General features: G+C 54.2%; 1 protein-coding gene across 3 annotated transcripts in view; it reads right to left on the bottom strand.

Annotated features, from left to right (window-relative positions):
• The window catches only part of EPHB2 (EPH receptor B2), a 213,165-nt gene extending 201,786 nt beyond the window's left edge, over nucleotides 1-11,379 (bottom strand). For 2 of the 3 annotated variants that reach the window (XM_061148142.1, XM_061148143.1), the window contains exon 1: nucleotides 9,674-9,765. In XM_061148142.1, coding sequence (XP_061004125.1) covers nucleotides 9,674-9,734 — 61 coding nt within the window. In that variant the 5' untranslated portion in view covers nucleotides 9,735-9,765. Of the gene's footprint in view, nucleotides 1-9,673; nucleotides 9,766-11,368 lie in introns of those variants that run through there. The other variant, XM_061148144.1, reaches the window with a different exon arrangement.
• Nucleotides 11,380-19,501: the final 8,122 nt, after the last annotated feature.

Below are 19,501 nucleotides of genomic sequence, written 5' to 3'. Positions count from 1 at the left end.
CGCAAGCTGATGGAGAGCTCCCCACTCCCCCAGCCCGCGTTCACGTGCTCCGTCTGAAGAGGCAGTCACTATTTGGCTCCAGCCAACTGTGGCCATGTGGGAATGTGGGCCCAGGGAAGCCAGATTGTCTGACTTCTCACAAAGCCAGAAACAGGATTTCTCTATAAACTCTCCTGATTCTTAAATGTTGGCTAGGAATTCAAATTGAATCGACGATCTCTGAGCCATCGAGACCCACCTTGGATTTCAGGCAGGGTCTGGCCACTGGCCTCCAGCAAGTCGCCTTATTCCCCCAGGTCTCAGTTTCCTCATCTCTAAAATGGGCCCCATGGTTCCTGCCCACTTACTGGGTTGCTGTGAAAACCCAGTGAGCTAACAGGTTTAGAAATACAAGCCACAAATGGCCCTGTGACTGTTCCACAGCCTCTGTTCTCTGTGGAGGCACCCCTCACAATGTAATGAGTTAACACCCGATTTGTCTAAGTTAGAACAACATTATTCTGACCATTATGACAGCGATTGCTTTTTTATGGCAGGTTTGTGAGTTCCAGAACCCTCCCACTTGCATTATCTCAGGATGTTGATGGAGTCAGAGGCTGGATGGCTGCCTTGGAGACCCTCGTCAGAGCCAAGCCTTTTCTCTGAGCTGGGAGGTACATTCCAGAGGCTGCTAGAAGGCGGTGGTGCAGAGCAGGAGCTTCAAAGTCCTCCAGACCTGGGTTCGAATCCCTGCCTCCTGCTCCCTAGTTATGTGTCCTTGGGCTTGTCGCTTTCTGAGTTTTAGTTTCCACATCTGTAAAATAGGCACAATAACAAAACCACCAGGGCAGTTGTTGAGGTAGCTGCGTGAGATGACATATATGGGGTTGGCCAAAAAGTTCATTTGGGTTTTTCCATATCCTCTCAATGGAAAACCCAAACAAACTTTTTGGCCAACCCAATACAATGTCCTTAAGCAGAGCATCTGGCTGTTTTTATTATCACGTATGAAATTTGGTGTGAATTCTCTGGTAGCTCAGATGGTAAAGAATCTGCCTGCAATATGGGAGACCCAGGTTTAGTCCCTGGGATGGGAAGATCCCCTGGAGAAGGGAATGGCAACCGACTCCAGTATTCTCGGCCTGGAGAATTCCATGGACAGAGGCGCCTGGTGGGCTACAGTTCATTGGGTTGCAAAGAGTTGGACACGACTGAGCAACTAACATTTTCACTTTTTCATGGAAGTTGGTGGCTGGGAGGCCAAGGGTCAAGAATGAAGTCGCAGTGATAGAAGATCCTGTCCCTTTCCTGGGGTTAAGGGAGGCTGACTTGGAGTGGGGATGGGCTCTTGAGGAAAACCTGCATTGGAAGCAGAGAGGCAGGCTGGAGGGAACTGTCAACTACTCAGCAAGAGTGAGATAGAACTTAACTCTGTATCTTTGACTTTTTCCTGGGGTGAAGTGAAGAGGGATGGGGGGAGAGCTGCAGACAGAGTCCTTGAGTAAAACGGCACTGACACCCCCTACTCTGAATGCAGTTTCCCACTGGTTTTGAGAAATAACAGCCACAGTTAATATTTACTGTGCACTCATCACATGTTAGATACAGATTTAGTTACAAACTCAAATTCATCTTTTATGGACTAACCCATTCATTTGTCATAGCCACCTCAAGAACAATTATTATCCCCATTTTAGAAGTGAGGGAACCAGGGCTCAGAGAGGTTAAATAACCGACCAGAGGACACACAGTAAGGGACAGCCTGACTCCAGACATCCTTGTAACCTCTAGGCTCTGCTGTTTATGGAACAAGACAGAGAGTGGTCAGGGCTTGGCTAAAGGGCTCTGGGATTTCAAAGACAGGAGCAAGGGAACAAGGGTGCTGACATCTCACAGTCCTGACAACTGATAAACACAGCCAGGGCTGCAGACCAGGCTGCTCTGCTGGCCGCTGTAGACAGGACCTCATTTAACCCTCACCACGAGCCTCCGACAGGTAGTATCCCCAGTTAATGGATCAGCAAACTGAGGTTCAGACAGCACACTGCTTGCTCAAGGCCACAGAGCAGACAAGGTCTCTTCCCTGACGGTACCCCCCTATCCCAAGGGGGCTGCAGCAGGGCTCCAGATGGCTCCAGGAAGCTCACGGGGCACGGCCCAGGCTAAGGTGGTCTAGGCAAGCCCCCCATGCCCCAGGTGATACAGAGGCACCTGGGAGACAGGTGTCTCCTCTCCACCTTCTGGAAGGCACCTGCTTTAAAAGGCCCTAAAACCCTAAAATGCTTTCAAGGAAGCCTTATCAGACAGTTGATCCCAATCAGCAAGCTTCCAGGTGCTGTCAGATCAATGGCCCACCCCATCCCTGAGAGGTGTGCAAACATTCTGCCCTGCCCTGCCCTCCCCCCGCCAAGCCTCCTTCCGTTGACCAGCAGGCCAGTGGCCTGGGCTGGTGAGCACCAACTCAGATTGACTTCACTTCGTTTCAGCCTTTCCCAGTTTCCTGCTGAGGTTTCTCTTCCTCTTTTCCAGGAGTCCCTGCCTGCCCAATGGAAAGACCTGGGAAGTGAGTTAAAAATTACAGATCCCCGGCCTCCAGCTGGATCTATCAAATCTCCAGCAAAGTCAGGCAAGCAGGCCAGGCCACAGGATGGGATGGGGCTTTGTTCAGAGGTGCAGGCCGGGTCCACCACTGCCAGGAGGCCTTCCTGGTCTCACCCTTCCACCTTCAGAGGGAGCAGAGTACCCCCTCCCTTGTCCAGCCCAGGTCTCCTATCACCAGGCAGTTCCATCATCAGCCCCTTCCCTTATGGCTCTCTCTGCCTGCAGGGGTCCGCCCTCCACCCCAGGCTCACAGGTAAGCTCTGAGCAGGCCAAGCTGACCGGCTGCGACCCTGGGCCTCGCGGAGTCCCCAGCACAGCTGCCCAGATAACCTGCCCCCCACCCTGGCTTTGGGGTTGATGCAAAACCTTGATGAAGTGGAGGTGGCCAAAGGCATTAGGAAGGACAACCCCCGCCCCCTGGGAGGGTCTGGGGCCATGGCAGGGCAGAGGGAGCTGGCAGTGGGGTCTCAGGGCCAACCAAGGATTCAACCCCCCCCACTGGGAGCCTGGGTACGGGCTTGTGTTTTCACAACTGTTTTGAGAATCTTCTGAAAGCTAAGACCCCGCTTCCTAGGAAAATCTACGGTCACATCTGACATTCTATTATAATTTCAGGGTGATCCCGGAGTCCCATAACTAAGGCCTGTGGACCCCAGTTGAGAGCCCCTCTTCCAATTCCCTGCCATGGTAAGAAGCAAGTATTTTCCCCTGACAGAGTCCTGAAGAAAGAGGCAGAGATGGGGCTCTGGGCCTGCCCCACAACTGGGGGGTCGCCATCCCAAGGCTGGGGCAGTTGGGAGTCTGTGTGCTGGGTTGGGGGAGACACTGAAGCTTGGTTTGTGGGCTGAACAGTCTGAATGCCAGAAACAGAGGAGGTGAATCAGGACACAGCCATCAGCGATCACAGGCACTCACTCCAAGGACGAGGACTTTGGAGGGGCTGAGAACAGCCTCTACATAGACAAGTACCTGACACTTCTTTTTTTTTGGACTCTACTTTATATTGGGGATAGCCAATTAATGGTGTTAGGATAGTTTCAAGTGGACAGCAAAGGGACTCAGCCATACATACACGTGTATCCATTCTCCCCCAAACTCCCCTCCCATCCAGGCTGTGACGTAACATTGAGCAGAGCTCCCCGTGCTATATGGTAGGCGTTCGGCGGTTATCCATTTTAAACAAAGCCGCGTGTACATGTCCATCCCAAACTCCCTAACTGTCCCTCCCCCCTCTTCCTCCCCCGTCGTGTGCCTGACACTTTGTGCGGGTGTCCCCAGGAACCCCTGAGGAAATGGGAGTCCAGCTCCTCGCCCAGGGCACACCCAGGGTGCAGGGCTGGGGGATTTGAACCCAGGTCTGATTGCCCAGAAAGGCCACACCTTTTCTCTGCCCCACAGCATCCGGGAAATTGGCTGCCCTTGTTTCCCACTAGAGTCGGAATCCTTTCTCCCCACCCAGCGCCTGACATGAAGGGGGTGCCTGGCGACTCTTTTAAAATACACGGATGGATGGAGGAATAAATGAATAAGTCAACTTGCTTTTGAATTCTACAGCATTCGGGCTTTAAATCTAAGCCCTGACTTCCTGGCTAAGACGAATACATGAAAGCAGCCTCCTTTAAAAATGAGAAGCAGGAGAAATAAACATAAAAGGAAAACCAATTCTAAATTAATCCCACTGAAGGTCGCTGGATCTTAGATAGGTAATGCCCGAGAGGTGGGCCCAGCAGAGGGCTGGGCTGAGGGTGGGAGAGACGAGACATGTATGGCGGGGCAGGGGCGGGCAGTCTCCCTCGACCCCTGTAAGGAGCGGACTTGCCTGGCACAGAGCTGCCGCTGGTCCATTTGAATCCTCCGCTCTGGCTGAACTGATCTCTTTATTATCCCCAAACATCTTCCTGCATTCTGTATCTCTGCTCACATCTGCCTTCTGCTTCTCCCTCTGGGAAGATTTCCTTCATCTCCCGGGCCAGAGGGACTCCCTCTTTCGTCTCTGTGTCATTCTCCCGACACTGACTGTATAGCACAATATAATATACACATTCATTTGTTCACCCCGCACTCATTCATTCATTCAGCATTCCTTAGCTGATTATATCTTTCAGTTACCGGGCACCGGGTGACTGGGTTCGGTTCAGGGCACTGGGCTGCCACAGCAAACAGGGAAGATAAAAACCTCGGGACTTCCCTGGCAGACCAGTGGTTAGGGCTTCATGCTTCCACTGTGGGGGCCATGGGTCTGATCCCCGGTGGGGGTGACGAAGATCCCGCAGGCCGTCGTCTAGTGTAGCCAAAAAATAATAATAATAATAAAATTTTTTAATTTTAAAAAACAAATTTAGAAAAACCCTCTCGTCTCTTGGAGTTTACAGTCGAGTGGGAAAGATGGACACTAAACAAGGAAAGCAACAAGTCTCTGATACCATTTCAGGTGGCAGTGGGTATTCCGAAGTGCGATGAAACGGGAGGGACAGAAAGTGTCTGAACTGAGTCTGTGTTAGATGAGGTAATCAGGGAAGGCCTCTGGGAGGCAGCATTTGAACAGAGCTCTTTTTACCACTGGGCTTCCCTGGTGTCTCAGATGGTAAAGCATCCGCCGGCAATGCGGGAGACCCAGGTTTGATCCCTGGGTTGGGACAATCCCCTGGAGAAGGAAATGGCAACCCACTCCAGTATTCTTGCCTGGAAAATTCCATGGACGGAGGAGCCTGGTGGGCTACAGACCATGGGGTTGCAAAGAGTCGGACATGACTGAGTGACTTCACTTTCTTTTTATTACCACCGTGGACACAAAACTGAGCTCCCTCAGGGAGTTCACAGCCTAGCAAAGAACAGACAAGCTGGCCTTTTCTTTACTGTGCAGGACAGGTTCTAGCCCATCTGAACATTCCCACACACTGGAAGTCAGTGATCTTTCCAAAAACAAATCTGGCCAGGTCCCCCATGGCTCAAGAACCTTCAGTGGCTCCCCAATGCCCTAAGCGTCGAGTCCAGACTCCTCAGCTTTCCATCAGAGCCCTGCCGTCCATCCTCAGCCCCATCCCTCTTTGCTGCCGTTAACACCCATCTCCCTCAGATACACCCAAGTATCACACACCAATCATCATGTCTCTAGGTCTTTACACACGCTGTTCCTTCTTCCAGGCCAAAACTTTGCCTCCTCTAAGTCCCAAAGTCAACCTCCTTTGCTTTTTGGGAACACAGTTCATTAACATGACAGGTGGCTGAGAAAGTTTCGAGGCAGGGAGAACGGGAAGTAAGAAAATGAGGCAAAGAATAAAGCTATAAATGACAAGGCAACTGGCTTCCATCCTAAATGGCTGCTGCTCCCCAGGTGGTGCATGACTTCCTCCTGGCAGGACCCGGGGCACACTTATCACATTGCACCTTGCCAACGGCTTCCCTGTCAGTTTGTCCCCCCGTCTCCCTGCCCGCCCCAGGGCCCAGCACCACACCAGCGAGAAGACACACCCCATAAATATTTGGAAACTGAAAGAACGAATGTACGGGGGCCTTCTCTGGCAGTCTTAGTGGTTGAGGCTTTGCCTTCCAATGCAAGTGGTGCCAGTTCGAGCCCTGGTAGAAGAGCTAAGATCCCACGCGCCTTACGGCCAGAAAACCAAAACGTACAGTGGAAGCAATACTGTAACCAATTCAATAAAGGCTTTACAAGTGGTCTATATTAAAAAAAATCTTAAGGAAAAAAAAGAACAAATGTACAGAGGAGATGGGTTTTCTCTGGTCCGGGCCTCCCTGGCGGCTCAGCTGGTAAAGAATCCGCCTGCAATGCAGGAGACCTGGGTTCGATCCCTGGATTGGGAAGATCCCCTGGAGAAGGGAAAGGCTACCCACTCCAGTATTCTGGCCTGGAATTCCATGGACTGTATAGTCCATGGGGTCACACAGAGTCGGGACTGAGCGACTTTCACTAGCAGCTGGTCCACCATTGGCCTCTTCTGTTGGACACAACCCTGGGGGCACTACCATCCTCTCAAAGCATCCAGATGCTCCAGACTTAGGTTTCCTTTCGGGGGGGCCTCATGGTCTGGGGAGATACGAAGCTGGCCATCCTAATCTAGCCCCCAAGCTGTGTGCTAAGTCACTTCAGTCGTGTTTGACTCTTTGCGACCCTAAGAACCATAGCCCACCAGGCTCCTCTGTCCGTGGGATTCTCCAGGCAAGAATACTGGAGTATTTCCTTCTCCAGGGGATCCTCCCCCACCCAGGGATCAAATTCGCATCTCTTATGTCTCCTGAATTGGCAGGTGGGTTCTTTACCACTAGTGATACCTGGGAAGCCCAACCTAGCCGCCCCCTCACCCCAAAAAACTGCACACATCCTCTCTCCTGTCTCAAAGGCTGGGAATTTCCTAGACCTTAACGCTCAGGACAGCATGGTTACTACTGGGTAGGAGGAGGAGGACGGGCCAGGCGTGGCGGCTGCACTTCTCTGGGTACCGGGAGCCCCGAGGGCTGCCCCCTCATCACCCCGGGCTTCAGGTCTCCTTCCACAGACTGTCCTGCTCCCGGGAGGCTCCCGTCTCTTCTGGGTTGTGTCACAAGCAGCAGTGCCCATCTTCCACCCCCCAGAGGCCACGCAGATCTTCAAGGTGACTTCTTCCCATCCATTATCTGGTCTGAATCTCACAGACATGCCTGTGAGACAGGCAGGACCAGCGTTGATTACCCTCACTTGGCAGATGAGAACACTGAGGCTCAGGGAAGGCAAGGAGGGTGCACGTGAATCCTAGGAGGCTAGAGCGAACATTCTAGACTCAGGGAAACTGAGCTCCCTATAGGGCAGGGAGCTGGTCCAGGGGTCCCTGAGTAAGTGAGAAGCCAGGCCTCTGACCTCCACCTCACACCATCTCCCCCTCTGTTAGGCCAGCTCCTTCTTAAGGCCTAACAGACTAGACTCCAGAGTATCCAAGGAGCAAAGGAAGAGACTGAAGCAAGGTTCGGGATGCCCACTGCAGCCCGCCTCCCAGTCTGCCCCCAAGTGGCAGCCCATGCCGCCACGCCCTTCTGGGACGTCAGCAGCCGATCAGCCCTGTGTCCCGGGCCCAGGGTCCGCTCTGGTCAGAGCTCCCCAGATTCTGACCGCCCCCCACCGGGCCAGGCCTGGACAGATGTGGCCCTTCCATCTACCCCCCCCCCACCCCGGTAATTAAAAACACACCGAGGGCCTTCCAACGAGAGAGGGGCCAATTTTCTTCCCCTCCAGCACCGCTGACTACAACCCAAAGAGCAATATTTATGCCAAGCTCCCCATAATACTGTAAACATCCCAACGTATAGCGGGCCAACGCATGAGTCATTTCCCCAAAGCCAGAGCTAATAAGTGGTACCTCAGCCCTATTCCAGGGAGCTCCCGCCAGCAGCCAGGTCTCAGGGCTGCCCTGCACACCCAGGGCTCGTGGCACCCTGGTGCCCCAGGAGCCCCACGCCGGGAAACCTCAGGCAGCCGTCAAACCCTCCAGGAGCCTGGGGACATCTGCTTCCGTACCAGAAACTATGGCTGCCATCCAGGGACACCCCTTCCATGCCCTGAACTGCGGTCACTAAAGCATTCATTACTGAGAGAGAAACTAAAGTTATCGCATGGGATCCCCCATCCATCCTTTCCCAGAGTCTGCAGGCTCCATGCCTGGTTCAATCGGGTTATTTTTGGGTTTGGCTTTATGGGGTTTTTTGAGCTGCAAGAGGGAAAGGCACTTTGCATCACCCCCAAATGGCCCAAGATGAAGGTACCCCTCAGGCCTCAGGTGGCAGAATCCTGGAGAGGTTAGCCTGTTTAGGGACAAGAAAACCCAGCAAAATGAACAGAGCCCAAGCTTCCCAGACTCCAGACCCCCATTCTATTTTTATCACCCAAGGACCAAGGCGGGAAGCACTGGCTTTTCTGAGCCTTGGTTTCCCTTTCTAGTAAAAGGAAGTTAAGACTCATACCCATCTGGATTCCCTGGAAGGCTTAGTTTGGGGAATCCAACAAAATTGCGGGTGGGAAAGCACTTCGTAAAGCTTCAAGTACCTTGTCAACTGTGCCACACGTTGTAAACCACAGTACTTTGCATATAGTGCAAAGTACTTCATAAACTGTAAAGCGGTTTGAAAACTGTAAAGTGCAGTACACACGAGAACCATTATTCATGTTCATTTCTTGCCCCACAAGCTCGGCCATTTCTGGGGGACACACCCAGAGCCCACTAACTTTCCCTCCAGAGCAAGCTGGCTCGGGAAACTGGGCAGCCGCCCTGTTTCCTTGGGGGTCGGGTGGGACCGACACACGAGGCCATGGGGGAGAGGGCCCAGCGACCCTGGCCAAGGCCAACACATGGCAAGAGCATCTGGTCCGGCCCCGGCGGCAGCTGGAGAGTTCCCGGGGCTCCAGCAGCCACGCTGAGCTCTGCCGCCAGCGGGGCGGTGGCCGGCAGGGGTGCCCGGAGACCCCGCGCGGCCGAGAGATGTCCACGGACCCATCCCCCCGCAGTCCTCCAGGGGAGGGGACCCCATTGTACGCCGCGGGCGATGGGCAGGCACCGGCGCGGGGTGCTGGCGCGCTCACTTCCACTCTGCCAGTCCCCCCTCTTCGGGGCTCCGACCCCATCCCGGGGGCGCGGACTGGGAACCCCCACCCCGGACCAGTCGCGGTGCCTGCCTCCCTCCGCTCCCTGCCAAACTTTCCAGCCCCGACTGCGCTCCGGGCCCCCACCCCCACCCCCCGGCCGGCGCCCCTCCACCCGATGCCGAGCAAGGCCAGGCCGGCGCGCAGGCGGGTGCCCGGGCCGGGGGCGGCGAGCGCGCGTGGGCAGCCCCCCGGCCCTGGGCGGCGCTCGCCGGGCTGGCTACAAAGCCTCGGCAAGATGGTCCCTTCGCCTCCTCCTGGCACAGTCAATCAGCGCCCGCCGCTCCCGGGCGCCCGCGGGGCCCGCGCCTCCCGGCGCGGCCGGACACACCTCCCCGCGGCCACCTGCGCCGGGCGCGAGCCCCGGGGCAAACTTTGCGGGGCCGCGGGGCGGAGGTGGGCGCCGGCGGCCGCCCGTGCCCGGCCGCTCCCCGCCCCCATCGCCCGGCCGCCCGCCCGCCCGCTCACCTTCCACGGCGGCGAGCAGCGGCAACAGCAGCAGCGCGGCCCCCAGCCTCCGCAGGGCCATGGCTGCGCTTCCCGGGGCCTCGGGCCGCGGCGCCGCGGGGCCCGGGCGGCCCGGGCGGGAGCGCGCGCCCCGGGCTCGGGGGGCCGGGGGGAGCGGCGAGGCGCGGCGCACACACAGCCGCCGCCACCGCGCAGCCAGCAGAATGAGCCATCCAGCCCGGGCAGAACGGGGACCCGGGCTCCGCCAGCGCTGGGCGCGGCCCACCTGAGCCGCGAGCGCGGGGGGAGCCCAGCCGGGCCGCGGGCCCCCGCGCGCGCCCCGGCAGCCCCGCCGGCCCGCACGCACCCCCGGAGCCCCCAGCCCCTGGCGTCCGCAGGGGCCACCCGGGGGCCGCGCGCCCGCTGGAGCGCAGAGACGCCCCGCGCCCCGGCCACCGAGACCCCGGGCTCCCCCCGCGCAGCAGTGGTCTCTCCCGGCGCTGTGGCTCCTCCAGATAAAGCAGCGATTTCAGCCCAAATGTTTCTGAATTTTTATTGAATGCTGCAAAGCCGGAGAGCGTCTGGCGCGGCTGACAGGGGCAGGGAGAGGGGACCCGGGGAGGGGTGGGGGGAGAGGGCGAGGAAAGGGGCTGCCCAAAGCGGGGCGGGCCCTACCTGTCAGGGCCGGGAGGGCCACCCCGTCGCCTCAGCCCTGCCACCCGGGTCCCTGCAGCTCCGAAAGGGACCGAACTGCAATGAATGAAGGAAAAAAAAAAAAAAAAAAAAGAGGTGGGGGGGGGGGGTGTGGAGATGGGAACAAAACAGGCGGCTTTCCCAGGCGCTGGGGCTGGGCTGGGGCCTCCGCCTGGGAGAGCGGGCCTTGGCGCTGACGCTGGGCCCTGGGGTGGGTGGGGTGTGGGGGTCACTCTGGCACGGGTGGGCCGGGCGCTGGCAGGCAGACCCCAGGCCTACTCCTCCTGCCTGGTTCTGAGCAAGCCCGCGAGCCCCTCCCTGGAGACCCTTCTGTCTGTATACACTGAATTTCTCCCTCTCTGTTCATCTCGTTCCCAGGGCAGTTCAGGGGTGGTGCAGATGGCGGGTATCTGGGCAGACCACCCCAACCTTCCGTGGGATGGACCCGCGCGTGCCGCCCGTGGTTTTGTGCTGTGGCTTGTCCCTTCGGGGAGGACACAACCCCTGGTTCCATCCCTGCTCTGACAGCCTTCATCACCATCATCATTAAGGGCTTTGCTGAGGCCGGATGGTCGGTGAGCTGCAGGGGGGGGCGGCAGGAATCACCCAGTCAGGGCCTCTGGCCTTTGGGAGCCACATTGCTGACAAACAAGACTTCACCAGGAGCTTCCTGCCCCGTGGAGTGGGTGTAAGGGCCCTGCGGAGGGTTCCAGGGTTTCAATTCAACCGAAGTCACCCAGACCTCTCCAAACCCTTTGTCCCACGCACTATCAAAATGTCCCCGCGATCCCCTCCCTTCAGATGCACCCTACAGTTCATACCAAGAAAAGGACACCAGAGACTCGGACACCCCATTGAAGGTTTGGAAAAGTGGGGTCATCTTCAGAGGCTTCCAGGGTCCAACTGAAATGGGCCTCATCCTGAAAGTTCCCCAGGAGGAAGGAGGCCAGAAGGGCTGGCAGAGACTGCCTGGGGAGGAGACGAAGGGAGCAGGGAGAGGAAATGAGGTGGGGGGTTGCTCACCGGAGGTTTCAGACTCCTGGGCCAGGGTCAAAATCCACTGGGGTGTGGCTGGCTTTTATTTTTAGTTCCTGCTTCTCAGCCTTTGCAGGGGACCCAAGGTTTGAGAGAGCCTGAGCTTGGCCCATCCTGGGGCAAGACTCCCTCTCCTGGGCAAGAGGCTCCAAGCTGCTCTCCTCGCCAGGGTCAGCATCCAGGTGCCTGCGGGCTAAGTGGCTTCAGTCTTTCAGACTCTTTGCGACCCTATGGAGCGTAGCCCTCCAGGCTCCTCTATCCATGGGATTCTCTAGGCAAGAATACTAGAAGAGTTTGCCATGCCCTCCTCCAGGGGATCTTCCTGACCCAAGGATGAAGCCTGTCTCTCTTAAGTCTCCTGCATTGGCAGGTGAGTTCTTTACCACTAGCGCCACCTGGGAAGCACTATCTCTTCCGCAAATCAAGAAATATTTTGTGAGCACCTACTATGTGCTGGTTAGATAGCATCACCAACTCAATGGACATGAATTTGAGCATACTCCGGGAGCTAGTGAAGGACAGGGAATCCTGGTGTGCTGCAGTCCGTGGGGTCGCAAAGAGTCGGACACAGACTTAGTGACTGAACAACAATAAAAACTACGTGCTAAGGGGGATTCAACACTTCTGCCCTGTTTCTAGCCCCTGGGACCATTGCCCCATCTTCCCACCCCAGTGGTACCTCCTCCTCTGATGCCAAATAGATATTTATTTTGGTATTTATTTGATATAAATGGTATTTATTAAGAACCTGGTACCAGAGTTGGACACGACTGAGCACGTGATTAGCATACCAGGCACGGGGCTAAGATTTGCTTGCACAGAGTTTAACCTTCATCTTTCAACGCCAGGAAGTAGGTGCTCACCTTTTCGGGTGATGAAATTGGAGACCAGACAATTTGATCAAGGTCACGCAGCAAGTCAGAGTTCAAATTCAACCCCAGGCCCTTCTAACCCCAACACTGATCCCCCCTTGTGCCTTTCACGAACACGAAAGATTTCAGGGAGTCATCTGTCAACTTCCCACCTCCCCTTTTCGCAGAAGAGAAAACTGAGTTTAAAAGATGGAAGTGACTGCCTCAACTCTGTAAGTTAAATAGATAGCAGTCCAGGGCCTTTAACTGACGAAAAAAGAAAATAGTGATAATAATAAAATAAAGCCCCCTTCTCTCTCATCTTCTTCTCGCTGCACATTATCTGAGTCCCTGTTTGGGAGCCCATAGCATAGGGTGGCTGGGTTTTGCAGTCTGGCCAGGCCCCTCCTCACTGGTCTCTGCGGCAACTGCCTTCAGCTGCGCCTTTGTCCCAGCTATGCACTCCACCTGGTTGCCCTCTCCACCCTAATGGCTTGGATTTGCCCCCGCCCCGTGCCTCCCACCAAGCGCTTTAATTGACGTTGGCCTCAGCGCCCTCAGACTGTCTGCACGTGTTATCTGTTTCCTGAAAGATGGGCAGCCCCTCGTAGCCAGCCGGGTGCTGGTGTCTCAGCTTGTTTGTTTCTGATATGCATTTCGTCTTTACCACCCCTTCAGACTGGGCGCTGCCTGCGGGCAGTGCCCGGACTCTGCACAACACACGCTCAGGGCAGGAAGCCCCAGAGAACCTCTGACCCAGGCCCCTCCTCAGCAGGGGAAGAGGCGGCTTTAAGCCTCATTTGTCTAATGACAACAGCTACTCGCATTTGCAATCACGCTTTAACAGTTTACAAAGCAGCATTCACACCCATCAACTCGACTGATGCTAATTCAACCAGCCCATCCTGCCAGCCAGCCTGGCAGCAGTGGGAGCTCCATTTTTCAGAAGGGGAAACCGGGGCTCAGAGAGGGTGAAAAAAGTACTTGTCCAAGGACATACGGCAAATTTGGGGTGCACCTAGAAGTAGGCTTCAGTGGCGTGATCTGTCCACGTCACTTTCAATCAAATTTGATTAATAAACATTCACTGGGTCCTTCCTACATGCCAGTTACTGGGGAGGCAGGGTACCCAACTGTGGATCTGCCCAATAAGGAAGGCACTGCCCTTCTAGAACCTACATTCTGCTGTGTAAGACCTGTGTATGGACAAGATACTTACGATAAATGCTAGGAAGACAGTACAAAAGGTGATGGGACAGAGAGGAGGGGGATCAGACAAGGCCTGTCTGAAAGCTGGATGATGGGAGTCCTGCCTGCAAAAGTGTGGAGAAAGGGTTCCAGGTGGAAGGGTCTGCAAATGCAAAGGCCCTGGGGTGGTAATATACAAGGTCCCTTCTAGGAACAGCAGCTGAAAAATGGCAAGCAATGGGAGTGTGGAGGCAATGACATGGTGGGGGAGGAATATAAATGCATTTTAAGCAATGGGGAGCCATCAAGGATTATACGTAGAGAATGCAGAGGTAGAGGAAGAAGTATGAGCCTGGCTCAGTAGGGTCTGGGGGCAGCCTGGGTGCCAATCCATGCCACCATCCTCCTGGTCTAGAGGGTTCCCTGGCGCCTGTACCCTAGACTGAGACTCCAGGGTATGTCCCAGCCCTCCCCTAACTCTCTGTGTGAGCTTGGGCAGGGCACTCAACCTCTCTGGACCCCACTAGGCACATATGAAAATGAGGGCCCTGGCTAAGGGGGTTTCTCTGAGGCCACTTTCCCCCCTGATTCCCTTGATGTTGTGGGTTTAATGGGGCCAGTAGGACCTGTGTCCTCATTTCAGCCATGAGATGCTGGGGATGCCACTGCGTTCTGGGTCTGCTCAGCTTTCCCTGAGTCCTTCCAGCTGGAAAAGGCTTCAGGAAGGGCTTCTGGAAGGAAAGTGTGTTGTGCTGAGTAACAGCTGGGAGAGACCATAGAGGTCATCTCTCAGTGTACCGAGGTCTCCAACTCCCATCCCATACCCTATCCCTGCTCAAGTGCAGGACTGATGAGCGCACGTGGCCACTTATGATTCAGACCTCAGCTGCAGCCATTGCCAGGCCCGGGGGAGTCTCGTAGTCAACTTGCCTCAAGTTCTAGTTTGCTGTGTGACCTCAGGTGGGGTCCTTCCCCTCTCTGGGCCTGAAACGGCCGTTTACAGATCTATCCTTATGAAGCTCAGGGACCAGCACTGTCCAGTAGAATATAACACAAGACCATTACACAAATTTTAAATTTTCTAGTAGCTGCATTAAAAAAAAAACAAACAGGTGAAGTTAATTTTAATATATTTATTTAACCCAACATATCCAAAATATTATCGTTTCAACATGTAATTAATGAACTATTTTACTTTTTTTTGCACTAAGTCTTTGAAGTTCGGTGTGTATTTTATATTTCTGCATCTCTCAGTTTGCCCCAGCCACGTTTAGAATGCTCAATAACCGCATGTGGCAAGTGGCTACTGGCTGCCATATTGAATAGCATAGATTTAGACATCGACATCAATAATTACCCAACGAAGTGAAAAGTGTCCTTTTATAAAGACAGTTCAGTCCTTCCAGGGGCACAGAGAAGGAAGTCACTACCTCTTCCTAGATATGGAAGGAAAGCTTCCTGATGGAAGAGACAGTTAAAAGACAAAAAAAAAAAAAAAAATCTTATTGGTGGCTAATATCTTTCCTACTTCCCTAAGAAAAAATTTTTCTACCTTGTGATAAAAGTAGCACACACTTATTGGTAAACAATAGATATAGAAGAGATAAGAGGGGAGACAAAAACCAACCCATAATTTTCAGCCCGAGCAGCCCGAGAGACATTGTTAACGTTCCTATCCATCTCCTTTCAGGCATTTTCCTAGGCACAAGTATTTTGCATGTAACTATAATCTTACTATATGCAGAGTTCTATGTCCTTTTTTTTTTTTTTTTTTTCCCCCACCTGGCACTGTGGAGCAAGCATCTCTCTGGGTTGTTCAAAACCCTCTTGCAACAGTACTGCTATTGGCTGTGTCCTCTTCCAGGGGAAACAAAGTGTTAATTGCTCCGTGGTGTCCGGCTCTTTGCCACCCCATGAATGGGAGCCCACCAGGCAACTCTGTCCGTGGAATTTTCCAGGCAAGAATACTGGAGTGGGTTGCCATTTCTTTCTCCCGGGGACCTTCCCCACCCAGGGATCAAACCCGGGTTTCCTGCACTGCAGGCAGAGTCTTTACCGTCTGAGCCACTAGAGAAGTGGGCATTCCAGGGGAGGGCTGGCCGTAAAACCCTTGTGCCTTCCCGGGTGCCTGCAACCTCAGCTCCGCTTTGAACGCCCCTAGGAGCACAGTGGGTGTGGGGATTGGGGCGGGGAACAACCAGGAAGGCCAGGTGCCCTGAAAGCCACGCTGCGCCTCCTTCCTCGCCGCCAGCCCCTGGGCTTTTGTGACTCGGGGAAGGAAGCCTGGGCTGGGCCGTGGCTGCGTGTCGCCAGTCTCCCCACTGCCACCTGGCGGTCCTGGAAGGGGATGCACCCTTCAGGAGCACAGCGCCCTAGGTAGCCAATGGCAGGAGGTGCTGGGCTCCTGGGTTTCCAGTTTTGACCACTGGGTCTCTGCCTCACTCTGTGACCAGCCTTCCACAGTGGAGCACATCTGAGTTTTTATTCTGGACAGGGATTTCCTGCCTTCTGCTTTCATTCAGAAGGGATGCCGCTTTGAGAGAAAGACTGTCCAGGTTCAAATCCACCTCAACCTCTTAGGAGCCCTGTGGCCTTGGGACGCCACTCCACTTTTCTGTGCCTCCGTTTCCTCATTTGTAATAGTGTGTATCTCATCGAGTTGGGAGGTCTGAAATGAGATAGTACGTGAAATGCTTGGCTCTGAGGCTGGGCCACAGTAAATGCCGGATGTTTTTAACTATTTCATATCAGATGGAAACTAAAGGCAAAGTATAGAGGGTGGATCGTCTTTAGTTTCATTCCCTTTCTCTAGATATCTGCTTCTAACCTTCCAGGCAAACCCAGGAAGGTTTTCCTGAAACTCAAAATCTCCAGTTGAACCGATTTCCTGCTCAAAAGTCTTCAGGGGTTCCCGGCTGCTCCCTGCAGTAAATATTAATACAAATGCCCTAGCCTGGCATTTAAGACCCTCGAGAACAGGGCCCAACTCCCCTTCCCAGTCTTGTCTCCTGTTGTTTACCTCTAGGCCCCTCTGCGCCAGCCAGACTGTTTCCCTCAAGACTCGAGGTGCTCAGTGGTGTCTACCTCTTTGCAACCTCATGGTCTGTAGCCCGCCAGACTCCTCTGTCCATGGAATTTTCCAGGCAAGAATACTGGAGCGGGTTACCATTTCCTACTCCAAGGGATATTCCCAACCCAGGGATTGAACCCACATCTTTTGCATCTCCTGCAGGTGGATTCTTTACCACTGAGCCACCTGGGAAGCCCCAGACTCTAGGAGCACCCTCCAATTTCCCACCTCTGCGTTCTTCTCATACTCAGCTTCACTCTGGACCACATTCTCCCCACCTTCCAAAGACCTCATCACATACCACCTCCTCCAGCAATCCTGCTATAGACCTAGCCCTCTCTCTAAAGCTCCCCAGCGTGCTAACGGCATATGTGTCAGTTGCCTTCATCTTGGATTCTTGTAAATAGCCTCGTGGGATGGAGAGAGTCTGGGCTTTGGGGCTAAGGGAGGTGTGTGTTCATATCCTGAGTGCTCTGGAGCAGGGAGCCTACTTAACCACTTGGAGCCTCAGTTGTTTTTTTGTTTTTTTTCCATGTAAATGGTCCTAATCCTTACAGATTTTGTTGTAAGTGTAGAAGGACAGGACACACACAACATACTTGCCACCTGACAGGAAGCCCCTTTGGGGCAGACTGCATCCTGTCCCCGTTGGAGTCCCAGAGGGCCTGGCACATGGGTACTCTAAAAGTGCTTTGCTTTAGTGAATTGAAACTTCTCTCCCATCAGCAGGGAGAAATGTCGTGGTATTTCAAACACACGGTAAAAGGCTATTCAGTATCTGTGAGCCATGGGAATTACCACCCAGAACCGCAGTCACTTCCTCCTGGGAGGTGGGAGGGCCTGGATAATCCGTCTCCTAGCTGAGGGTCCTAGAAGGTTTGGGGGCGGCCTCTGGCTTGCACTGGGCAGCCTGTCTCCACAGCGTGTTCTCACCCATGATTGCTTTGATCCTTCTAAGAGTCTAGTGAGCCTAGCGGCCCTCTCCATATTATTGTGGAGGAAACAGCACCCAAGGGGGGAAGAGACTTTGCTAACTTTGTCACTTAACAGTCTCACCAATGCTGGGCTGGGTGCCAGGTGTCCTGACCCCCAGATAAAGGCCCTTTTGAGACTACAGATATGATGCAACATTGGATTAAATGTTAGGAGAACCCAGTTCAAATCCCAATGCCGCCATTTATGTTCTGCCCGGCTTAGAGAGGCTGTGTCACTTCCTGGCTCTCAGCTTCCTCGTGGCAGGGGGCCCTGTTGGGAGCCGAAAGGAGCCGGGAGATAGGAGTTGCTTCTGTAAACTGTGGAGTGTTATATCCAGGTAAAAGGTTGTTACAGTTGACTCTGGAGCCTGATATACGATGCTTTGATCTCTGCACCACACCGGGAGTACACAGGGTTTTTTATGGCTGCTCACCTGCCTGGCCGTTTCCCAATTTGCCTCTCTCCCGGAGTTTGAAAGAGCTGTTTTGATAGGTGCCTGGCAACAGGGGTGCAGCAGGGTGGGGTTGATGGGCTGGTAAGCTGGGTGTGGAGGCACTAAAGGCCACAGGAGAGCTGCCCCCTTCCAAAGAAGCTCAGAGTGGGGTGGACACTGGGGTTGGGGAAACCCACAGAAAGATAAGGCATTATTTAAGGACCCTTGTCCATGAGAAGAAAAAGTCATAGAACCAAGTACGGCTGAGCACTCTGGGATAAGAGTGAAGCCCCGCTACAACTGGTTCATATTTACATAGGACCAGGCCCAAGGAGGTGTTTCAGAGGTATTGACCAAATGGATGGATGGGTGGATGAAGAGGAGGGAAGATGAAGACAAGCAGGCTTCCAGGTGGTGGTGACATATGCGCTGTGACAACTCTCTGGATTACAAGACACGGACTCAGGAGTTTTTGGAAGGATGCACCTGGCAATCAAAAAACAGGAAGCTCTACACTATGGTCAGGCCTTAATGGAACCCAGCAAAAGCCGCAGGAGGCCTGAACGTGATCTGTGATTATTCAGAATCTAAGGCATCTCTAACCACTGAAATAATGATAGTAATAGCATTAGCTGCCAGGGGCTGTGCTGAGCATTTCATGAATGTTGTCTCATTCGCCCCGGAGAGATTCTCTGAGGATGCTCGTAATGAGGCTTCCGTGCCCTTTCTTCTCTCTGCAGGTTGCCCTGCTCTGCGTGCGCACCCTGAAGGCCGTACTGTGCCTCTCGGGGGGAGACTGGGATTGGTCCAGCCAGCATCTCAGCCTGGCATATGTACTGCACTCATACCACCCCGTGGGCCCCTGGTCAGGCCAGAATCCTCTGCCCTTGGGTCTCATGGGAGAGGAAGCAGCTCTGTCCAGGGCCTCAGGGGGGTTGGGGCAGTGTCAGGACGAGAACTCAGGTCTCCTGGCACTTTTCTGTCTCTGTGCCTGGATGGGAACAGATATCTGGGGTCCAGGAGAGGTTCTGAGGAGAGGGAAGGAGAAGGGGCTGGCGGTAGTGGGCTCAAACTTTGCAGCCTTCTCTTGGACAGACTGTTCCTGAGAAGAGGATTTCAACAGGATATGCCTCAGTACAAGTGTTCACTGTTGGTGATGACCAAGACCCTTTTAAATTCAGAAGAGGCTGACCTCAGCTTCTGCACCCCTCTCCTTTTATAAATAAAGAAACCGAGTCTCAGAGAAGGAAAGTGACTAACTCAAGGTCAGCCAGCCAGTTAGCGGGTGACAGCGGTGAGGTATTCCCCGGGCTACGGAGCCGACTTGGCAGTTGGCCTCAGACTTCCAACCACGGAGCTGGGACACGGGGCTCAAGGGGAGTCCAAGGAGACCGAGCAGGTGGTTTCCATCTTTCTTGGACCATCTCGAAGGCTGTGCGGAGCTCAGCGCTGTAACTGCCTGAGATGGCATTGGAAAGCAGCCAGCTTGTCAATTCTATCCATTAACTAATAGTCTATTATTTTCCTCTGGGATTAATTTTTAAATGCAAATGGCATGTTTTATCACACAATTGAACACTTAACATCCACCGATGGCTGATCTC

Source organism: Dama dama, chromosome 8, assembly GCF_033118175.1.
Source record: "Dama dama isolate Ldn47 chromosome 8, ASM3311817v1, whole genome shotgun sequence".
NCBI classification, from domain to species: Eukaryota; Metazoa; Chordata; class Mammalia; order Artiodactyla; family Cervidae; genus Dama; species Dama dama.
This window is presented reverse-complemented; position numbering and strand designations above follow the sequence as displayed.